The sequence below is a fragment of the Protopterus annectens genome, chromosome 5.part0 (assembly GCF_019279795.1).
Source record: "Protopterus annectens isolate FY-2018-M chromosome 5.part0, PAN1.0, whole genome shotgun sequence".
Taxonomy (NCBI): domain Eukaryota; kingdom Metazoa; phylum Chordata; order Ceratodontiformes; family Protopteridae; genus Protopterus; species Protopterus annectens.
Genome location: NC_056735.1, coordinates 1,171,149,584 through 1,171,172,083, shown reverse-complemented (window position 1 = coordinate 1,171,172,083; position 22,500 = coordinate 1,171,149,584). Strand labels below are relative to the sequence as shown.

At 42.9% G+C, this 22,500-nt stretch overlaps 1 protein-coding gene across 1 annotated transcript in view; it reads left to right on the top strand.

Annotated features, from left to right (window-relative positions):
* Positions 1 to 22,500, top strand: part of XRN1 (5'-3' exoribonuclease 1) — a 2,408,514-nt gene that overhangs the window by 48,733 nt on the left and 2,337,281 nt on the right. Inside the window, exon 2 of the mRNA XM_044071018.1 lies at positions 4,847 to 5,079. Coding sequence (XP_043926953.1) covers positions 4,847 to 5,079 — 233 coding nt within the window. The remainder of the gene's footprint in view (positions 1 to 4,846; positions 5,080 to 22,500) is intronic.

Sequence of the window (22,500 nt, the reverse complement as noted above, 5' to 3'; positions counted from 1 at the left end):
GAGTCTGCAGTTTCCATCAGTTTGTGCTGTATTAAATAGTCACCTTTCAGTTTGTGTTGTCCAAATCTCATGTGCTTAGTTTGATGTATTTATGAACATATTATTTTCTTGTGCCCAAATGGTTAATTTTTTGCAGGCATTCCTTATCTGTAACACGTAATCAGTTTACCCTATTTCAGGTCATCTACATATAGACTGTAGAACACCTCCGATGAAAAAGTTAGGTATGAAAGATGCAATCTAAACAAGTAAGTGCCTAGGACAGAGCCCTGTGGGACACCCTGACTGTAACCAAGAATTTCACCTGTCCAGTTGCTGTATGATACTTGCCATGTCCTGTTTCTAAGCCATGCAGCTACCCACCTTATCAGGAGTACATCATTGTCTAGTTTTCATTTATTGATCAGTGTTTTGTGTATGACCCTGTCAAATGTTGACATAAAATCTAAATAAATTGCATCACAGCAGAATTTCTCATTCATAGCTGTTATTATATTGTTATAGAACATCATGTTACAGGTAGTAATGGATCTTTTTTCAACATATGCATGCTGATGTATGAAGTCCCAACCTATCGAATTCTGACAATAACCTGTCCAATATTACCTTGTCCATTACATTAACACAATACGAAAGTAGACGTAAGGGTCTGTATGACTCTGGATTTGTCGTACTCCCCTTTCCCTTAAAAACTGGTTTAATAAGTGCATGTCTCCAATCTTGAGGAATCTCCCCATATTTATATGACGTATTGAATAATAGATATAATGGTAATGTAAGTTCTTGGTGAAGTTTTCTCAGGTCATTATTACTCATTCCATCTCCTCTCTGTGCTTTGATTGGATCCAGTTTGCGCAGATCTTTTTCAATATAATCCAATTTGATTCCAGTATCTGAGGTTACCTGAATGCCACTAGGACAACTTATCACTGTCCTTTGTGGAGCCAAACTGTGTGCATAAGAGTTTGTAACTACATCTATACTCTGTGTTTGAGAATAAATTTTAGAATCTGCACACAGTTTATCAATTTGTATATTTTTACTCCTTCCACATCTTGTGTATCTATAAAAAGGTTTCCAGTTGTGCTCAATATGTTTATATAAATTTTCTTCACATTTTTCTTTCTCGTCTCACACTATTGCTTAATCTGTTTGTCCAGCTTGTTTATTTCATTTTTCAAAGCTGAAGTTCGACCTCTCTTCCATTTGTCTCTCACCTTAATCAGGGTTCTTGTTCTTATTGAAGTACATCACCCTGACGTTGTATGCCTAGTTCCTGATGTTAAACATTTTTTTTTTCACTCAAACAATTTCTCTCTTAAAATCTTTTCACATTCCATCTGCAGTTTTTCCACTGAGATTGTAACTCCAGTCAGTTTTACGTAGCAACTGCTTTGTTTACATATAATCTGTAATTAACCTTCTGTGCATTGGTTTAGATTTCAGTTAGGCAGAATTATCTAGTAACTTTATAACACCATGATCACTGCACATCAATGGTTGTAAAACTTGACTTGAAGTAACAGTAATTTGTTTAGGAACACAAATAATGTCTAGTATGTTCCGTCCCTCGGTAGTTTTTTCTTTTTTTTTCTTTATTACAACCTGAAGCAATTGTTGCTCCTGAATACACACTGTGAATAATTTCCCTACCAATGTTGTTGAATCAATATTATTCCAATCTGTTTCTGGTAGATTTAAGTACCCAGCTAATATTATTCTTCCTTCCTGTGTTTCATGCAAGAAATGTATGAATTCCTCTAGGTCATAGTCATTTGACTTTGGTGGTCTGTACACTCCATTAATTGTTATACGTTGTAGGGTTGTCTTGATAATCACAGTTACACAGTCTATAGTACTGGTGTTACCATTGAACTTGCAATCACATGTCTCATAACAATCTTTAATCATAACACCTCCACCTGATTTTTTGTTAGTGTATGTTGCAGTAAAAATATTTATACCCTGACAGAACTGGTTTCCAGTCGTATCCTTTAATCAGGGTTTTCAGACAACATCAATCTTGTGGGAATGTAGCAAATTTTCCAATAAAAAACACGAGCCACAAAGCATTATTGAAAATGAAGTTTATATCACAGGGGATACCTCATTACCAACGGTTCAAAAATAGATGTGAGAAAACCAGATATATTAGTGAAACGAAGACAAAAGTAAAACTATTCACTGAAATAACTTCTTCCACTGATTACAGTGTCTTATGTACAGAGAGACAAAAGTTATAAAATACCAGGATTTGCAGGGAGAAACAAAGGCAATGCAGGAGAAGGATCCCTTGATAGTTCCAATATAGTAGCAGTGAGCCTCATAAAAATAATTTTGCATCCTATTTATATAGATATACTGCTGATTATAAGTAACTCCGTTTGAATCAACGTGTTTAGGTCAGTGTGACTCATTTCAGTTCTCCCTTGGCAATCGGATCATCTGCCTATAAGAAAGAGGTGCAGAAAGGGCTAATTACCTACATCAACAGCATATTATTATTTTAAATAAGTGTCAGTTATAGTCTATGTGCCTCCAATGTGTGGATTTGCTTTCAGCACCTTGAATAGCAGCCAGCAGTCGGCAGCATTTCTTTGAACAGGTTGCTGTAAAAACTTCATTTGTATCAGTGCTGTTGCTATTCCTGCTCTAATTACATTTAGTGTACTTGGTGTCCACTTACTGATGTTCCTGGGTCTCATAAAAACAGAATTCAGATTCATATTTAGATATGCTAGCGATACAATGTAATTCCATATAAATCAAAGTACTTTCGTCAGTGTAACTCCATCAGTTTTCCTCCGCTAGCAATTGGATCATCTGCCTAAACAAAATAGGTGTAGAAAGGGCTAATTGCCAATGCTCTTACTACCCCAACGATGATTACATGTACACTTTTTTCATTTTGGATTAGTTTGTTTTAGCTAACCCTACTTTTTCCACCGTTTTTATTATAGATACACATGTACAGTGTAGTGTACAATAGCGTATTCTTACCGACATCCCTGGTGGGCAGTGGATTAAAGCATAGTTAACGGAAAAGATTTCCAGTTGATTGTGAAAATATTCAGAAAAGATCACTACTTTGCTGTAGGGCTGATGTGATCCTAAGAAGGGAGTGAGCAGGAGTTGAAATGCAAATAGTTATTTACAGTCTCTCCCCACTAGCCTGTTTTAGAGACTGTGGTATGAGGCATGTCATCTTTTTAATGGGCTCCAAAAAATATTTGTGGAATGAATTGGGGGGCATCTATTCAGATATAATGGAAAGGGCATTTAGATAACTGAAACGTTTCCGATCTACGCTTTTCTTTGTTTGCTGTGGTGTGGACCTAACAGCATTTCACTTCAGTATAGTCTTGGTGAGTGATTAATGGATGGACGGTGTAACTGCAGAAATTTGGGGGACTGTAGCACCATATGCTAGTTTGTATTTTGCCGTGGACCTTCTAATTAGTATACATTGTACATAGATATACTTGATAGTTTTCTTCAGGGGCAAAATGCAGATGTCACACAGGATGCCTGAATCTCTAGCTTAAATGGTGTATTGTTCTGCCATCACTGTGGATCAGTGAAACAGACTTAAAATTGTAATGTATTTGTTACAAGAGCTGATGATGATGATCTTGCATATTGTCTGACCATTTCATTAAAGGAGCTGCAATTAGTTACTTTTAAAGCCAGCTCCCGTGTGCCAATCACACTGTAGTGCAAATGCTAATAATATTACATACAATTACGACAACCGGGAACTGCAGTAAAAAGCTGAAAATAATGTCCACTGAACAGGTAAAACACTTGATGCTAGTCAGAATGGTGGTGCTGTAGGTGAAAATTTTTTCTTCTAGCAATCCATTCCGTTAGCATCATGTGTTAACTATGTGCTCTACTTTACCAAAACTGAAAGGTAATTTTAGTTTCTTTCTGTTGATTTGGTTATAGTGTATATGGGATGCAACATGGCATAACATCAGCAACCTGGAACTGTGATTTCAGTTAAAATTTATGTAAAGAAGAACAATTCTGCAAATGAACTGTTTACACCTACAAAATAGCTATTCTGTGTGGTGCAAGTATTGATTACAGTTGCAATGATATTTAGGTTGGAACAATACAGATGCATATTGCTTTCCCAGGGGAGCTAAAACATTCCCTGGAAAGGTCAAAGGATTTATTTAAAATGGTGAGGGAGTGGAGAAAGGGATGACATCGACTTGGTGGGTTGTACAGTGTAGAGCGAAGTGAGAGCGGGATCCTCTGCAGAGCTAAGCTGTTAAAATACAATGCAAATGGTGCACAGAAGTTGAAATATAAGAGCTATATGGCATTTTTAGGGCACGTGCTATGGATTGCTGAAATAAAAAAAAATGTTTTCTGTAAGCTGAATCTTTGACGCACTCCCTTTTAATGAGCATGCCCACTGGCTGATACATGTGATGATGCAGACAGGCCAGTGGAGCAGGTACACATCGGAGCAAGCTTTTTTTTTTTTTTTTTTTTTTTCTTTTGCTTAATTGGTACGTGATACCCCAAGTCCATGTCAGCAGCTGTTTAGATAACAGTAAGATGTTATAAAAAAATGTGGACGCTTAGTCTGCATAATGATCCTACTGTGCGAGGACTTTAGCAGGCCTTTAGTAAAGATGCAGGAACAGTTATTAACCAGTGAACACAAGCATAACCGGAAGTAAAAGGCATTTTGTGTTGCTGCTGCACCTGACTGACGCTATATTTTTGTACCATTTTTGATCTTTTTTAATGGTGTATGTTTGAATTTGCAGGCTGCAGTTTGGTGCAAAAGGTTATTTAGTTTACAGACAGCTTATTTATCTTTTTGTAGATTCCAGAGTTTGACAACTTGTATTTGGATATGAATGGAATTATTCATCAGTGTTCTCACCCTAATGATGAAGATGTCCACTTCAGAATTTCTGAGGAGAAAATCTTTGCTGACATTTTCCATTATATTGAAGTACTGTTTCGTATTATAAAGCCCAGGAAGGTTTTCTTTATGGCAGTTGATGGTGTGGCACCAAGGGCAAAAATGAACCAACAGAGGGGGAGACGTTTCAGGTAAGAAAATCTCACTATTTATGAATACTTTGAGGTGACTCATTTGGTAGCATTGTGTCTATCACTTATTAATTAAAAAAGAACAGATGCCAGTGTTTGCGTCAGTGAAGGTAGATACTGATGTTTATGCTAGGTTGATTTGTTAGCTAGCTTATGTGTATTTGAGTTGATTGTTCTAGGTGACTGCCTGGCAGCTGCTGGTGTTGGGGCTGCCAGGTACTATGCTGTGGTATGTTTTGGTGCCACTACTGGTGCTTGCACCAGACATGTCCTCTTCTTTGTATGGCACTTTCAGGATTGGACTGTCATGCCCCCAGAAAAAGCATCTACCTCATCAGTCCCCCCCGCGAGGACAATCTCTGCAAATAAGGCAGCTTGAGAGTAAATGAGAAAGAAGTAATAAATATGCTGCTCCTCCCCCAGTGACCCCATATTTGGGATAATGTCTTTAAAACTCTTGAGATATTTTGATGACTGGACAACTGACAGCATATCCTTCCTTCACTATAGACTTTAAAGACCTTCAGGTCCTCCCAGCATGGTTCCCCCTCCTTGGTGGATTCCCCTCCCCCCTAAAAAGGCCATTTTGGATCGAGACTTCCTAGACTCCATACTTTTGATTTCTGCATTGGACCTCTGAAAGGCACTTGCACCTCCTGAGCCCTGCATTTTGTCCTCAAAAAATGCAGAGCAGTAATTAGGTTTGGTAAGTGTGTTTGTCTGTACTTGTAGTTTCTAAACTATGCCATGACTTTTGTGCATTTACAACTACACCTAACTTTGAACTCAAAGTATTATAGTGCTGTTCAAAACTAAAAGCTCTGTTAAAAAAAAAATTACTGCATGCAAAAAATTTCAGTCAGGATATTAAAGCCAAGTAAACATGATAGATGGGTTAAAATGAAAGGTCAAAAAAGCCTTCAGCAACCAGTACAGAAGACTGTCAACCACTGGGAGAAAAGATTCCATTGGCACATTGCCTAATAACAAAAGGCACACATCCCAGAGGATTCCTCTTTGACTTTAGGGACCTGTAACACCCCTGAGAGGAGAAACACAAAGGTCTTGTCGAATTGATTAGAATCAGGAGCTTTCTCAGATACAAGAAACGCACGTCTTGTAATGCTAAATAAACCAGCACAAGTACTTTAAGGGAGGCATACAACTTTGATGCTGTGTTTAATAACGGGAAGTACCAGTAAGCATCTGAGCTGTGGATCTCTGCACAATCTGCAATTGATCAGGATCTGTGTCAGGAAGCTCTTTGTAAAGGGAATTCCCATGGTATGCATTCCTCATTACCTATCTACTCAAATGTGGAGACATGGATCCTAACCCTGGCCCACCCTCTAATCCTAACCACAAGAGTAACCCCAAAGATTTAAACATACTTACTCTTTAACATTAGAAGTATATGTAATAAAGTAGCCCCACTGCATCCCTGAACTGATCAAAATAAAACCTGACATACTAGCCCTTTCTGAAACATGGCTACACCCCAGTGTAAAAGACTCAGAAATAATACCTCCAAATTTTGCAATAACCAGAAGAGATGGATCTAAAAAAAAAAGGGGAGGGATAGCACTTCTATATCCCTCTACACTCAACATCACATCTTACACCAATAATATACCCATCTTTTACAGTACTATACACCAATAATATACCCATCTTTTACAATACTAATCTCCTTTTTGAACTTCAGTATGTCAAAAAGAATTTGCATAATGCTAATATATATCCCACCAGGTAACAATATACCAGTGTTGGAAAATATTTTATCCTGGACATCCCAAACATACCAACTTATTCCCTTAGAGCAAACTCCCAACAACTAAGAATACACACTATAAAATCAGATCTAATGTTAATTTTTGTTCATTCCTTACTGATGGGTTATCAGTTCCGTCCTTGGAACCGAGCCGGCCATATATCAAGTTCGCATCAGCCAAAAACTCTCGAGTCAAGGTCCTACCCAGAATGCTCAGCTCCCTATTATCTCAGATCTTGTTTGCCGCGTTGCTGTACAGCCGTGTCAAGCCACTCTCTCTCAACTGAGTAATTTTTTGAAAGTTTATATATCGTTTCTACTTTTAAAGTTTTCAATCAGTTATTGTATTATTCTCCTACTCTGTCGTATCCTTAAGACTCTCTTCCTTTAGTCTAGTTTCCCTTTTTATTACCCTTTTCTTACCTTTGAGGTAATTCTTCATTACCATTGTTGGTAATCCTTCCTTCCTTACTTCCTTCTTACCCTTTTGGGTAGCCTTTCTTCTTCTTTATACTGTCATTCTTCTCCACATCATTATGTCTGATAAGAAAAGTAGAGTTGGTTTTAAACAGTGTAAGGAGTGCGGCCATAAGTTACCACTTTCCGATGGCCATGACTTGCGTGTTTGTTTGTCTCCCACCTTACTGTGGATCCCCCGTGTGGGATTTGTAGAAATTTTTTGAACAGGACTCCTAACGAGAGAAATAACAAGTTAATCCTGAAAGGTCTTCTCAAATCTCCTTTCTGTGAGGTTATCTCTGGGGTGGAGGCTCACCCCCTCCTGCTAAACCCTGTAAGAAGGGATCCTTCCTCTTCATCATTGAGGTTGCTCACTTCATCTCCCTCTGAAGATTGCAGGGAGTTGACTCATAAGAAAGTGAAAGTTACTACTTCGGTGCTTGCCACCTGTGACCCTTTCGGCTCCAGGCACGGCACCACCCCAGTTGATTCTTGCTCCAGCCATGTCCTCCTTATCGACACTGGCACTGGAGTTCCCGGTGCAGACACTTACAGCTCCGACATTTCTGTCGCAGCCCTTACTGGCACCATCCATGCAGGTACAATCTCCTTCGGCACCGTTAGTGCAATCCCCTTCGGTCCAGAGTATGACGTTACTGTCCTCCACGGTGCAGACACTTTTGGCACAGACGTGCTCCTCAGTGCAGTCCTTTTCGGCATAGTCATTGTTACCGGTGCAGACACCTTCGGCACCGTAACCATCGGTGCCGACACTTTCGACTTCTATGGTGCTGACTTCGGAGCAGACTACTTCGACACCATTCTCTTCGGTGCAGACATCCTCTGATGTTCATCGTGTTTCACTGTTGCAGTCATTACACTTGTTATCCTGCTGGCAGACTACCCTCAGTCGGCCTGAATTCCAAAGTCCTGGTCTGGCATCGGTTGCTGTCACTTCTTCCCTGACATCAGTGCGCCAGGGGTATATAAGATGCAGCCAACGCCATTTTCTTCAGTCTTTCATGCCGCGCAGTGCCCAAAGCAAAAGTTCGCAAGTGCCGGTCGGCCGACTCCTGAGATTTTCAAAATTGAATTTCAGAACCGAAGTCTTCACTAAAGCTAAGTACCCCGTTAGGGAAACTTTTTCTTGCTCCAGACCGATGTCAGTAAAAGTTAACAATTGTATTTCTTGCGGGAAGCAAATACCTCATAAGGATTTTCACTCTTACTGTATTCCTTGCCTAGGCTCTGACTACGACGTTGCTAGTTGTCGGTTTTGTGCTAGATTCAACCAACGCACTATTAAGCGTCAGTTTGATTTTGCTTTACATTACTTTGGCCAAAGGTTTAACTACATAATGCCGTCGGAACAACCGATGACCGGAATTCATAAAAAACCCATAAAATTCATAAAAGACAAAAGGACAGGCATCCGAGGTCCAAAACCGACGAAGCCTCTTCTAGGCCATTTGCCGATTCTCAGTGAGGCGCTTTCGCTGCCCCTGACACCCACTACCTCAGAGCCACAGGCCGCTTCCGACTCCCACGTGGAGACAGCTGGGCCTCTGGAAACTATTCCCTCAGATGGGTCCAGAGCCGCTGAGTAGGCATCGGCTTCTGAGGGTGTTTTTCAGACCTACACAGCTTAGTATCAAGTCCACTTCTGCAGCTAAGGCAAAGTCTAAAACACCATTAAAGACAAAGAAACAAGTACAGCATTCTCCTGGACAGTCATCCCTGCCAAAGAAACAGATGCGTAAAATGGCCGAGGACCTAATTACTTTGATCAGGGGTTCCCATCCTCCTCCTGATAAAGGCCTAGGCAAGGCACTGACTATGAATCCTCTGACCAGGTTTCTATTTCCTCTGATTCCTCTTCAGAACAGGGATATTCTCTTCCTCCCTATGAGGACTTGGATGCTGAAGAATCTATCCCTTCAGCCTCTCCTCCTGAGGATTACTCTTTTGGGGAAACCCTGCACACCATGAGGGAGCATTTCCATTGGGAGAGCCAGGATTATTCAGAATCCAATAAAAGGCTCAGACTTTCTTTTACTGCCTCAGCACAAGCCCCTTGCTATCCCCCCTGTACTAGATATTGTTTTTTCTGAATCCAGTTTGTCTCCTGATTCTTTACCCCCTGCACCAGTCAAGCCAGATGGGGTACTACAGGGGCCCAGACTCTCATAAATTTCTTTATAAAAACCCTGCTGCTGACCCAGAAACAATTTCTCAGGGTCCCAAATGGGTCAAGGCTTCCACTGCAAAAAACCCTGTTCCCTCTGATGGGGATTTTAGAGCACTGGATAGATAGGGGAAAAAGTTTACATTTCTGCTACTTTAGCTGTAAGGGCTTTAAACTGCCAGTTTCACATGCTTAAATATCAGCAATACTGTCTTTGCTAAAACAGAAAATGCTTACAAGCTCAGAATGTCCTGACAATAAGGAAATGCAGGATTTATTGCATGCAGCTGAACAAGTGGGAAAGCATACTCTGCAATGTGGTTTTGATTCATTAGAGGCTTCTTGCAGAGCCGCAGTTACAGGTTCCGTCATTCGAAGGCGTGCTTGGTTAAAAGAACAAAGTTTACCTGATCATGTTAAAGCAAAATTATTGGATGCTCCATTACAGCATGATACCTTGTTTGGTGTTAAGGCAGAAGAGGTGTTAAAGAAAATGGAGGATAAAGCAAAATCAATGCAGACAGTGAAGGATTTCTTACAGGTTCAGCCACCTAGATTTAGCAGGAACTGGCCTTCTAAAAATTGGTCCTTTCCAGTGTCAGGCCACAGAGGCAGATACAGACGCCCAAAAGGCAGATCTCTGCCCCAAGGCTCATACAGACCTAAACAATGGGGTGCTTCAGCCCCCAAAGGCGGAGAAGATGAATCACGACCTTATAGGAAACAGTCCCAGTGACTTCCTTCTACAAAAACCAAGCACTTACCTTTTGACAGCACCCTTAGGAGGACAACTAGCACTTTTCTCACAAAATTGGCACATGATCACCCAGGACAAATGGGTACTGAATATTGTTTCTCAGGATTACAGGTTCCACTTTCACACCCTACCAAGGTCAAAACAGGCCAGACCTGCCACAAAACCAATGGGCAGAAGCACAAAAACAAATTTCTGCTCTCATGGACATGAGAGCTATTCAAAAAGTACCACAGCAAGAACAGGGGCAAGGATTTTAAAGGACAAAGCCTGGAGACCAATACTGGACCTGTCAATTCTAAATACTTTCCTGGATGTTCCAAAATTCAAAATGTTGACACTGCAGCAACTTCTACCCATGCTGGGCAAGAAGACTTGGTTAGTTACTTTGGATCTCAAAGAGGCATACCTGCATGTCCCAATCAGACAATCTTGCAGAAGATACCTCAGATTCATAGCTGGCTCAATGCATTACAAATTCTCTGCACTGCCCTTTGGCTTATCTACTGCGCCCAGGGTCTTCACAAAATGCCTGATACCAGTAATTGCATTTAGCAGACAAAAAGGAATTCAAATATATCCCTACTTGGATGACTGCCTTATTCAAGCAGAGAGCAAGGACATTCTACTAAAGCATCTGGCGTTTGTAAAAGAATTACTCATTTGCCTAGGGCACACAGTAAACGAAAAGAAATCAAAACTAGTACCCTCTCAAGAGAGAAATTCCTGGGTGCAAGCTTAAATACAACTGCCCAGATGGCTTATCTCACGCCAGATAAGCAAAGGCAACTGACTCATTACTTTCAAATGATGGCAACAAAGACCCAGCTACCTGCAAGAAAAATTCTGCAGGCTTTCGGCTTCATGGCATCTTGCATCCTGCTAATTCCATATGCAAGACTGCATATGAGGAAGCTACAATGGTACCTAAAAAGTGTTTGGACTCAACATTGCCACAGCCTGGAAACAATAACAGCTCTTATTCCCTGCCTGCAACAGGAGTTTCGATGGTGGGCACTGGCCTGTCACCACAACAAGGGACAGCCTTTCACTTTACCCACAGCCAGGCAGACACTAACAACAGATGCATCGGATTATGCCTGGGGGGCACACATGGCAGGAAAATGTATTCTGGGCACGTGGCCCATGGACCAAATGCATCTTCACATCAATCAAAAAGAGATGCTAGCAGTACAGAATGCCCTGACAGCCTTCAAGGATCTACTACATCCAGGACAACTATTACTAAAGATGGACAATACTACAGTTATGTGGTACATAAACAAGCAAGGGGGCACACATTCCTACCCCCTCTGCAGGCAAGCCATGACTTTGTGGAACACAGCACTGATCTATCAAGTACATCTGCAGGCACAATTCCTGCCAGGAAAGAAAAATACTCTGGCAGACGAACTAAGCAGAAACCTCATGGACCCTCACGAGTGGAAACTAAATCCACAGGTCTTCAGCATGATAACAAGGAAATGGGGATGCCCAGACATAGATCTATTTGCCTCCCCTCACAGCTACCAACTACAAAGATTCTGCACAAGGACTTACCACTCACAAGCATGGAAAGTGGATGCTTTATCTTTTAGCTGGAAAACCCTAACAGTTTATGCCCTTCCACCACTGCCTCTCCCTCTCAAGGTACTCCTAAAAGTCAGACGAGAAGCCAAAAATGATTTTGATTGCCCCAGACTGGCCACGCCAGCACTGGTACCCAATCCTAAAGAACTTGTCTCAAGGTCCAGCCTGGACTTTACCTCTTAATTCCTCATCTTCTGACTCAACACAACAATCGGATCCTGCACAGCCAACTCAGAACCTTAAATCTGGCTGCATGGCAGATAATATAGCCATTCAGAACACACCTCTCTCTAAAGCTGTTATGGATGTCATTTTGGAAGCCAGGAGGCCCAGCACCAGGAAATCTTATGCAGACAAATGGAAGAGATTCTGTGCTTGGAACCAGGCACAAGGACTTGAACCACTTGTTCCAAATATTCCTCAGATTTTACAATACCTAACTGAGATGCTGGACAAAGGCCTATCCTTCTCCTCAATTAAGATCCATGCCTCTGCCATTTCAGTTCATTACAGTACGGAACCTCTCTCATCCACTGCTAAGACAGTACCTCAGAGGGGCAAAAAACATAAGACCCCCAAGGAGAGCACCGATACCTACATGGGACCTACGACTTTGTCTTAGAAAAGCTCACACTACCTCCTTTTGAGCCAGCCAATACAGCTGACATAAAATTCTTATGATGGAAAACTGCTCTGCTCCTAGCAATAACTTCAGCAAGAAGAGTCTCAGAGTTACAGGCATTAATGGCAGTGGAACCTTTTATCATTTTTCATCCGGACAGGGTTTCTCTAAGGACAAACCCAACATTTATGCCAAAGGTAGTATCCAGTGTGGCGCTCAACCAAACCATTCATTTGACAACATTTTATCCAAATCCCCAGAATAAAGGGGAGAGACTTCTGCACTCTTTGGACATACACAGGCAGCTATGCTTCTACTTGGACAAAACAAAAGCTTTTAGAAAAACTGAGCAACTGTTTGTGGCATATGCTGCAGGATCACAAGGAAAGGCTATCTCAAAGCAGACTATTTCAAAATGGATAGGACACTGTATTCGTTTCTGCTATGCACAGCATGGCAAGTCAGTCCCTAAGAATATTAGGCCACATTCTACCAGGGCAGCAGCCACTTCTGCAGCCTTTCTCAGAGGAGTACCAACCAAGGAAATTTTGGAGGCTGCAACTTGGAGTTCAGTGCACACTTTTACCAAGCATTATCACTTACCTCTTTACTCTAAATCCAGAGCAGGCTTTGCCACTGCAGTTCTGCAGGGCCTCATAGCCACTCCTAATCCTATTTAGACCCAGCCGCCCTACCTCAGCTTTGGGATTCAACCCAAGTGTAATGACTGCAACATTGAAACACGATGAACATAGTACAGTTGTGTACCTACCATAAATGTAGATGTTCGAGTGTATTCACTGTTGCAGCCGTTACCCACCCTCCATCCCCCTTTCTTTGCTGGGACTTACTTATACTTCTCTATCCTATACAACCTATTTGGTGTATTTGCTTGTAGATGAAGGTATTGTTATTAGCAGCATGTATTGCCTACCTTCTTGGGGGAACCTGACATCTGGGGCAAGAAAAATTGAAGAAAATGGCGTCGGCTGCATCTTGTATACCCTTGGCACACTGATGTCAGGGAAGAAATGACAGCAACCGATGGCGGACCAGGACTTTGGAATTAAGGTTGACTGAGGGTAGTCTGCCAGCAGGATAACCCAAGTGTAATGACTGCAACAGTGAATACACTCTAACATCTACATTTATGGATAACCCAAGTGTAATGACTGCAACAGTGAATGCACTCTAACATCTACATTTATGGTAGGTACACAACTGTACTTTCCCGGCTCTGCACCTCTCGAATTAGCAAGGACCAAGTACCCTCCTTCTTTGGATCCATTCGTTGGTAGCCAATATAGTCCTTTTCTAGAAAGGCCAGATTCGCAGGTTTCTCTGAGTTCGACCAGGAGCCTCTCAGAACAAGATGTGTTGTGGCTTGTTGACCAGTTGCTTGTGGCCAAAGGTCTGTCTCAACAGTCAGAACTCACATTCCCTCCTTCAGGTGAACGTATTTCTCCTCAAACTCCAACGTACACTCCTCCTTCGACTTCCACCCAAGTATCAAAGCCCATTACTCCAACAGCAGCTTCCCTCCCTCCAACCCCATTAGTGGATCTCACTTTGGAGCCGGAGTCGTCCTTGTGGCCCTCTGTGCACTGGGTATCGGGCTCTTCTCAGGCCAGTGGCTGTGCTGTGGGGGAAGGCATTCTTGGTTCCACGCCAAATTTTTTCTATGACACCCTCCAGGAATCCTCTCTCACGCTTCACAGTCCTCTTGAGACTCCTGGTCAGGGGGTCAGCTTGTCAGGGTTGGGTGTGACCCTGGTTCAGAGGTTGTCGTGTTCTGTTCTGGGCTCCCATCCCTCCTTGGGTGGGCTGGCCTTTCAGGCCCATGGAGAGGGCACTTTCCTCCATTGGCTAACCCCACATGTCAGAGTCCCCCCCCCCCACATGCCGCAACTCTCACATGCCACAGGTGCTGGACACCGGGCACAAGGGCCTCAGGTTTCTCCTCGGAAGACCCCCTCTTTGCAGTCTTCCCCAGATCCTCCCACTGAGGAAGTACCCCGTAAAGCTTTGTGCAAGAGGAAGTACATGGACTCCACTGAGGAGTCTTTGATGATGGGGAAGGGTCCCCACGGTCAACCTCTGATGAGGTGTCCTTTGCTGATATCCTCGAGATCCTTAGAGGGGTGACTGGAAGTCCTCTAATCCTTCCTCAGAGGAATCCGTATTCCTGCAAGCCTTTTGTGTCTGGCTGCCTACCTCCTGGGTTAACCCGCCGGCTGATGTGCTTGTCCAACGCACATGGAAGGATCCTGACACCCTGGATGCGATACACTGGAGGTCTGATAAAATCTTACCCCCCCCCCCCAGCTGAGCATCCCCATTGGTCACGAGGTCTTCTAGTAGATGCCATTGTGGTGGCGGCTGCAACAAAGAAAGACTTGGCAGAAGAGAGCCAAACTGTCCAGCCACCCAATAAGGAGTTCTGGGCAATAGACTAGGGGAAGCGTGTTTTTGCTTCATCGACCTTCTTCGTAAGGTATTTGAACTACTTGGCGCACTTTGCTAGGCTCCAGAGGGATCTTCTCAACCAACTCTGAAACCTTGGCAGGAGCTGTTTCTGATGAGGTCCGTGACAATGTAGCTTCTCGGATATCTACCCTAGAGTCCATTTCCAATTCTTCCATGCATCTTATTTCTCACGCAATGGAAGGAGTGGCTAGAGTGGCAGCAGGGATAGTCACCAGACGACATGCCTGGATGCACCTGTGCAGACTTCTTTTAAGGCTTCCTTTATGAATGCCCCCATCGAGGCTGCTTCTTTGAAAGGCCCCCGTCGAGGCTGCTTCTTTGAAAGGCCCCCGTCGAGGCTGCTTCTTTGTTTGGCCCTAAAGTTAATACGCTGGCAAGGTGCGAACAACACAGCAAGACCCTATCTGCCATTGGTGTTAGACACTCCACTCCTCAACGATTGTACTCCAGAAATCAGAGGAGCGGGAAGATGTTGCACAGGAAATCACAGGGCTTTTTCAGTGACGCATGTGCTGAGTTTTCCCCTAGAGGCAGAGGGGGAAACTCCAGTGGAAGATGCCCCTTTTGAGGCAGAGGAGGTCCACAAAACCGGGGTTCCAGAGATTCTTTCTCTGGCCAACCCTGTCAGCGGACTTGAAGCGTTGCCCGACTGCTCACCTCCTGGAAGGGGTCGGGGGTTGTTTTTCCTTGTACCCCGCTGCCTGGTGAAACATAACCACCGACTTTTGGGTACAACGGATAACATCCAGAGGTTATCGCATCCCCTTCCATTTTTGTCCAACCTCATCCAGAGACTTGCCCGACGTTCCACCCAGTCAAAGGGAAGCAGCAGCAGCACAAAATCCAAAAGCTGCTACAAAAGTCATCCAAACAGTCCCCCCAGACCAGATAGGATCAGTTTTTTACTCAAGGTTCTTTTTTAGTGCCAAAAAAGACAGGGGACTGGAGACAGATTCTGGATCTCGGCACACTGAACAAATTTGTAAAAACAGAGAAATTCTAGTTTGTCACGGTTCAGTCTGTCCTTCCTCTTCTGGAAGAAGACTATTGAATGTGCTCTGTAGATCTTCAAGATGCGTATTACCACATAAAAATGGACACATGCTCAAGAAGAAACCTCCGCTTCTGCATAGGAACCAGTCACTTCCAATTTCGAGCACTGCCCTTTGGTCTCTCTACAGACACCAGAGTGTTCACCAAATGCATAGCATTGGTTCTGTCACTTGCGACTTCAAGGTTTCCAGACGTTTCCGTGTCTAGATGACTGGCTGCTCACCGCCCCCACCAAGCGTCTACTGGAAGAAGCCCTGCACTACACTCTCTTCACAGCACAGTGCCTGGGAATTACTTTAAACTGGGAGAAGTTCAACATCATCCCAACACAGTCTTTAGAATTCATTTGGGTACTGTTGGACACGAGAAATTGCACAGCATGTTTTCAGGACCACAGGCTTCAAAGAATAAGGCAACAGGTTCAGCTGCTGCTCTGTCCTAACAAATCTCCCGCTCGATCTATACTCAAACTCTTGGTCAGTGTCAGCCTCAATCACCATTGTTCCTCTAGCCAGATTCCACATGAGGCTCCTTCAGTGGTTACTTCTCACTCAGTGGTACTCTCTACAACATTCTTTGTGTTTTCAGATAAGTGCAACTCAGATGCAAGCAAGATTTACTCTGGTGGATGTCTCGAAATCCCCAACAATGGTCTCGCCCCTTCAGCCCCCATCAGCCGAAAGCCACGGTGACCACTGATGCCTCCCTGATGGGGTGGGGGGGGCTATGTCAGGGAAACTCTGTCCAAGGCACCTGGTTAGAGACAGAGGCCCTTTTGTATATCAGTGTCGTCCTGGAACTGTGGGAGGTGCTACTAGCTTTGCAAGCATTCCATTCCATCCTTCCATCAGGGACTATTGCAATCCAATCAGACGACATGCCAGTGGTACAAGCAAGGGGGCACCAGATCTTGTTCGTTATGCCGAGAGGCCTTGAGAGTATGGCAATGGGCGATGGCTTTCAACCGCTTTCTAATTGCAACGCACTTTCCCAGGAGCTCCAGTGTGATAGTGGACAAATTGAGCAGGTGCATTCTACAACCTCGAGTGGTCCCTCAACCCTGTGATAGCGGCAAAAATCTTCAACTGCTGGGCCAGCCTTGCTGTGATCTATTTGCCTCCCCAACCAGCTTCAAGTGGAGCAACTATTTTGCCCTGATCCCCCCTCGGGGAACGTTGCAGAGACGCTGTAGTCCACGCTTGGCCCTCTGGTTTACTTTATGCTTATCCTCCTCTCCCAGTTTCTGAAGAAAGCACGGCAGTTGAAAAGCAAAGTGATCCTCATTGCTCCATATTGGCCTCAACAAGTCTGATTCCCCTTCCTCTGGCCTCACCTGCTAGATCAACCGTGGATCCTCAATCCATCCCCAACATTTATCTCCCATCCGCAGGGTCTGATTTCACCCCAGTCTAACAACTCTGAAGCTGACAGCTTGGTTTCTCCACTTCCAGTGATTGCCAGGCAGGAACACCTCTCATCCCCAGTGCGCAATATTCTTATTGCATCTCATAAATTGTCCACCAGACTAATCTTTCTCAATAAATGGAAAAGGTTTTCTCTATGGGCAGCGAATAAACAGACCCCTTGTCAGCCCCAGTTTCGGTGGTTTTGGATTATTGTCACATCTTTTCCACTCTAGGGTGTCTGCCTCTACTATTTGTGTGCATTTAGCTGCCATTTCGAATTTCCACATTGGTTTTCAGGATTCTTCGCTCATGTCACATAGACTCTGTTTAAACTTTCTTGAAGGGGGTTCTTCACCTAAAATCTCCCTTTAGAGAATTAGTACAACCTTGGGATTTGGCCTTGGTCTTGCAAGCCCTAACAGCTCCCCCCTTTGAACCTGCATCTTCACGTGATTTAAAATATCTCTCTTGGAAAACTTTTTGTTTCTGATTGCGATCACATCGGCCAGACTCTTGCAAGAACTTCAAGCCTTATGCATCAAACCTCCCTGTCTTATCTTCCATAAGGATAGACTGTCGCTGAGAACTAATTCTTCCTTTTTACCAGAAGTGGTGTTGACTGGTCTATCAACCAGTCTATTGACCTTCCAGTATTTTTTCCTAGCCACTCTAGTAAGGGGAGAGTATTGCCTGCACTCTTTGGATGTTCATAGGCAAATACAATTGTATCTGGACAGAACAAAATCTACCCGTAAATCAGACCAACTATTTCTGGCTTTTTCTGGTCCAAGACTAGGTCATCTGGTTTCAAAAGTTAAATTGGCTTTGTGGTTGAGAAATTGCATTACCTTTATCTACTACAAGAATAATGTCTCCTTGTCCCACAGAGTGAAAGCACGTTCTACAAGGTCTATGGCAACTTCAGCTGCTTTCCATGCTAAGCCTTCCCTCAATGATATTTGCTCAACTGTGACTTGGGCCAAACCTCATACCGTTCTTCTTCATTACAAATTGGATTTGGCCTCCATAGTTGGAGCTTTATTTGGCTCCATGGTGCTCAGGAATGTGCTTTCGTAAGGGCCACCCAGGGATACAGGTAGCTGAGGACTCTGTCCCAATGAATGAAGATTAACATCGGATAAAGAAGTTATGTCTTACCATAATGTTCCATCTGTGTTGCTGATCTTCGTTCATTCATTACTCCCCACCCTCCGTCCCCCTCTGGAGGTTCCTGGTTGATCTGATATACTCCTTTATTGTAGGTCTGTTATGACCAGAGATAGCCTCTACTTTTGTCTATCGACTTGCAAACTCGATCTGAGGTAACTGGGAGCAGAGCATTCTGGGTAGGACCGTGGCTCGAGAGTTTTTGGCTGATGCGAGCTTGATATATGGCCGGTTCGGTTCCTAGGACGGAACCGATAGCCCATCAGTAATGAATGAGGGAAGTAGCCCATCCGTAACGAATGAGGGAAGTTCAACAACACAGATGGAACATTATGGTAAGACGCAACTTCTTTTTAGGAACTCAACTAATTTTTGTCAGCATAAAGTCAGCATAGACTGGACACCCCTTAAACAACTACCCTTAATGATGCCATACTATACTTTTAAAAACGCCTTCATTCACATACTTAATACACTAACTCCCATCCGTATGAAAAAAAATAAAAAGAACTCAGCACCATGGCTCTCTAAGGAATGTAAACACCTGATGAAGCAAAGGGACCTAGCCTGGTCAACCTGGAAACAAAACAGAAATGAACAAAATCCAGTCTGGTAGTAGTAACATTTCAGCTGCACAAGTGAGAGATGCAAAGGAAGGGGAAATGCCTCCTACAGAGAGGGACCTCACTGAAGACGCAAAAATCAGCAGAATATCTTTACCTGTTGGTGCACTGAGCACCTCAAAGTGTATCCAGATACGTGTCAGCAAGCTGCAAACTGACCTGAGCAATGGGCTGTGGCTCATCACCCTCCTGGTGGTGTTAAGCCAAAAAAAAATGTATCGCAAGTACAATCAGCGGCCAACCTTCCAACAGATGCAACTGGAAAGTGTTTTGGTGGTGCTTGAATTCTTGGAGAAGGAAAACGTTAAGCTTGTTTCTATTGATAGCAAAGCCATAGCTGATGGGAATCTCAAGCTGATTTCTTGGCTTGATATGGACTCTTATCTTGCACTACTCTATCTCTATGCCAATGTGGGATGAGGAAAAGGATGAAGAAACAAAGAAACAGACCCCTAAACAATGTTTTCTAGGCTGAATCCAGAACAAGCTACCTCATCTCCCTATCTAATGAACAAAATCATGTTAATTTCAAAACACTACGTAACAAAAGTGACAAAACTAATTAACAGAGAGAATAAGTTATATTATTCCCAGCTTCAACTCCAGCATAAAATCAACCTCAGTAAATTTTGGCACTCCATGTCTTTTCTAATTAACCCTATCACCACATACTCCTCTCTCATAAATAGCCGAAACCTTTAACAAGCACTTCATAAAATCAGTTTTGGACCTACTAACTAACCACCCCCTAATGCTGGACCTCCCCACCCTTCAGCCTATTCAGATATCAACCCCAGGCCATCAACTACTTCTAACTGTAATTACTAGCCCCCGTACTCAACAAAATGTCATACAAACCCCATTCAAATTTCAGCCCATACCCACCGATACCATTAAGAAACTGCTACAAAAACTAAAACCCTGCTCTACCTCAGCTGACGATCTCCCCTCATACTACCTCAAACTGTCTGCCAGCTCAGTCGCCTACCCAATCAGTATCCTTATAAATTAGTCTTTATCTGAATCAGAAATGCCTACCATCTGGAAACAATCTTGTATCACCACCATTCACAAAGGAGGAAACTCTTTTTTTTAATCCATCTGATTTCTGTCCTATATCCATCTGGTCACCCATATCCAAAATTCTCGAGAGAGGTATCCATCAGCAGGTAATGCGATATCTATTGCAAAATAATATTTTAACCAAAACTCAACATGGCTTCCGACCTAGCCACAGCACAGCTACAGCCCTATTATCTTTTACATGAAAAGGCCAGAGATGCAAGATGCTATACAGCCTCAGTATTCCTTGATTTTTAAGGCCTTTGACACAGCGTCTTACTCCATACTTTTGAACACACTGTCTAACTTAGGCTTCTCACATAACACAGTAAAATGGTTTGACCTGCCTCAAGGATTGTAAACAAGCAGTGAAATAGCCCACTGAACTCTCATCCTTCCTCCACAACCCTACTGAAGTCCCCCAAGGCTCCACCCTAGGACCCCTAGTCTTCAACATTTTCACAAACATCCTTCACACTGCCTCTCACCCAGGGACCCTCATTCATTACACTGATGATTCCACTGTAATCCACACTGCTCAATCACTACCAGAACTACATTCAAAAACTCAGCAGTCCTTTACTGCAGTCGAATCCTGGCTAAGAAATGCCCAACTCTTTCTTAATCCAAAGAAGACAAAACTAGTACTCTTTCATCCAAAAAATACCTCCCCTGTCACTGATCATTTCAACATCCTTGCATCTGACAACACTGTCATAGAAATAGTGCAGGAAACCAAACTTCTAGGTGTTATTGACTGTAAACTTTCATCTGACCCCTGTATACAGCAAAATATAAAGAAAACTCATCAAAAACTGGGACTTGTATAGAAACAAACCTTTCTTTACTGCAGCAACCAAAGCTACCCTTGCAAAAACATTTTTACTTCCCTCCCTTCTTTATGGTGCTCCTATCTTGACTAACTTGCAAATTTATATCCTAAGCAAGTTGGAACAGTGCTACAACAAAGTTGGAAAGTTTGCACAAACTACACACACTACTGTAAACCACTCCTAGAATTTAAACTGGTTTGAACGCCCCAATCAACTTGCCTTTATTCTGCTATCCACCTTGTGCAACCTTATTTTCAAGCCTATTACCTGCCCTGCACTAGCCAATCTAGTCGCACAGTACACACCAAATCGGTCCCTACGAGCAGATGACAAAAATCTCGTAGCTATCTCAAAACCAACAGGAAAACCTGGTCACACTCTATTCATACTCCTGTCTCTGTACTTTGGAATTCACAACCTCTAGCTACCAGGTCTATGCCTGGCCTTAACCCATTTCAAAGCCTCTTTAAAAACTCATCTCAAAAAATACATGGCTCTGCTTCTGCATAAAGTCTACCTGATGCTCGGGACTTCTGTCACATTTCAATCCCTCACAGACTGCAAGATCCTAAGGCTCTTCTAACTCCTTCTCTGCTTCTGTACCATATCCTTAAAGGGAGAGTGTCAAGATTCCCTGCAGATCTCATTGTTTTGATTAAGCTGGTAGGTCAGGTGATCCTATTGTTTACATTCAGACAGCTTTTAGTGTGATGGCTCAGGTTTCAGTACCTTGGGGGAAGGGTAACAACTCTTCAGGAAATCCTAACAGTTTCCTCTGTGTGCTCATTTTATTTACAGCCCCATGCTGATAGTAAAACCATATCACTACACTTAGAAATGTAGGGAAGAAGTGCTTATATGAGCTACTGTTTTTTTTTTTTTTTGCATCTTTCACTTTGGAGGCAGACACATAAATGTGATTTTTTTTTTTATATTTTCTGCAGCACACTTGTTTGGAAGTACATCTAATGGAAAAAGATGTAATGGATTTTACTGCTCATTGATGTGTTTTACATAATGTCCTACTGCTGTTTGTTATATGAGAAAAGAGCACCACAACTATGTCCCTAGATGAGCAGTACAGGATGCATTACTGTTGTTGGAAGAGGACTAATCAGAATGTGATAGAAAAAAAGGTGCACTGTTGCATTAGAAGCACTCAATAACTAAGTCAGCTTTCAATAGTAGACATGTGGAAAAGACAGACTACTGTTCCACTTTGCTAAAGAATTATCCCTGGTCCTAACAAGCAAACAGTGCTTCAGGAAGATAATTTGTAAAGGGTCTATATCAGATAACCGAAAGTTGTTTTCAGTGAACGCTCACATGAGCGAAAATGCTGGAAATCGAAGAGTGTTTGTGTGGTCTGGTACAATGAGGAGTGGGATGTTTGCCTTTTCCTCACTGTT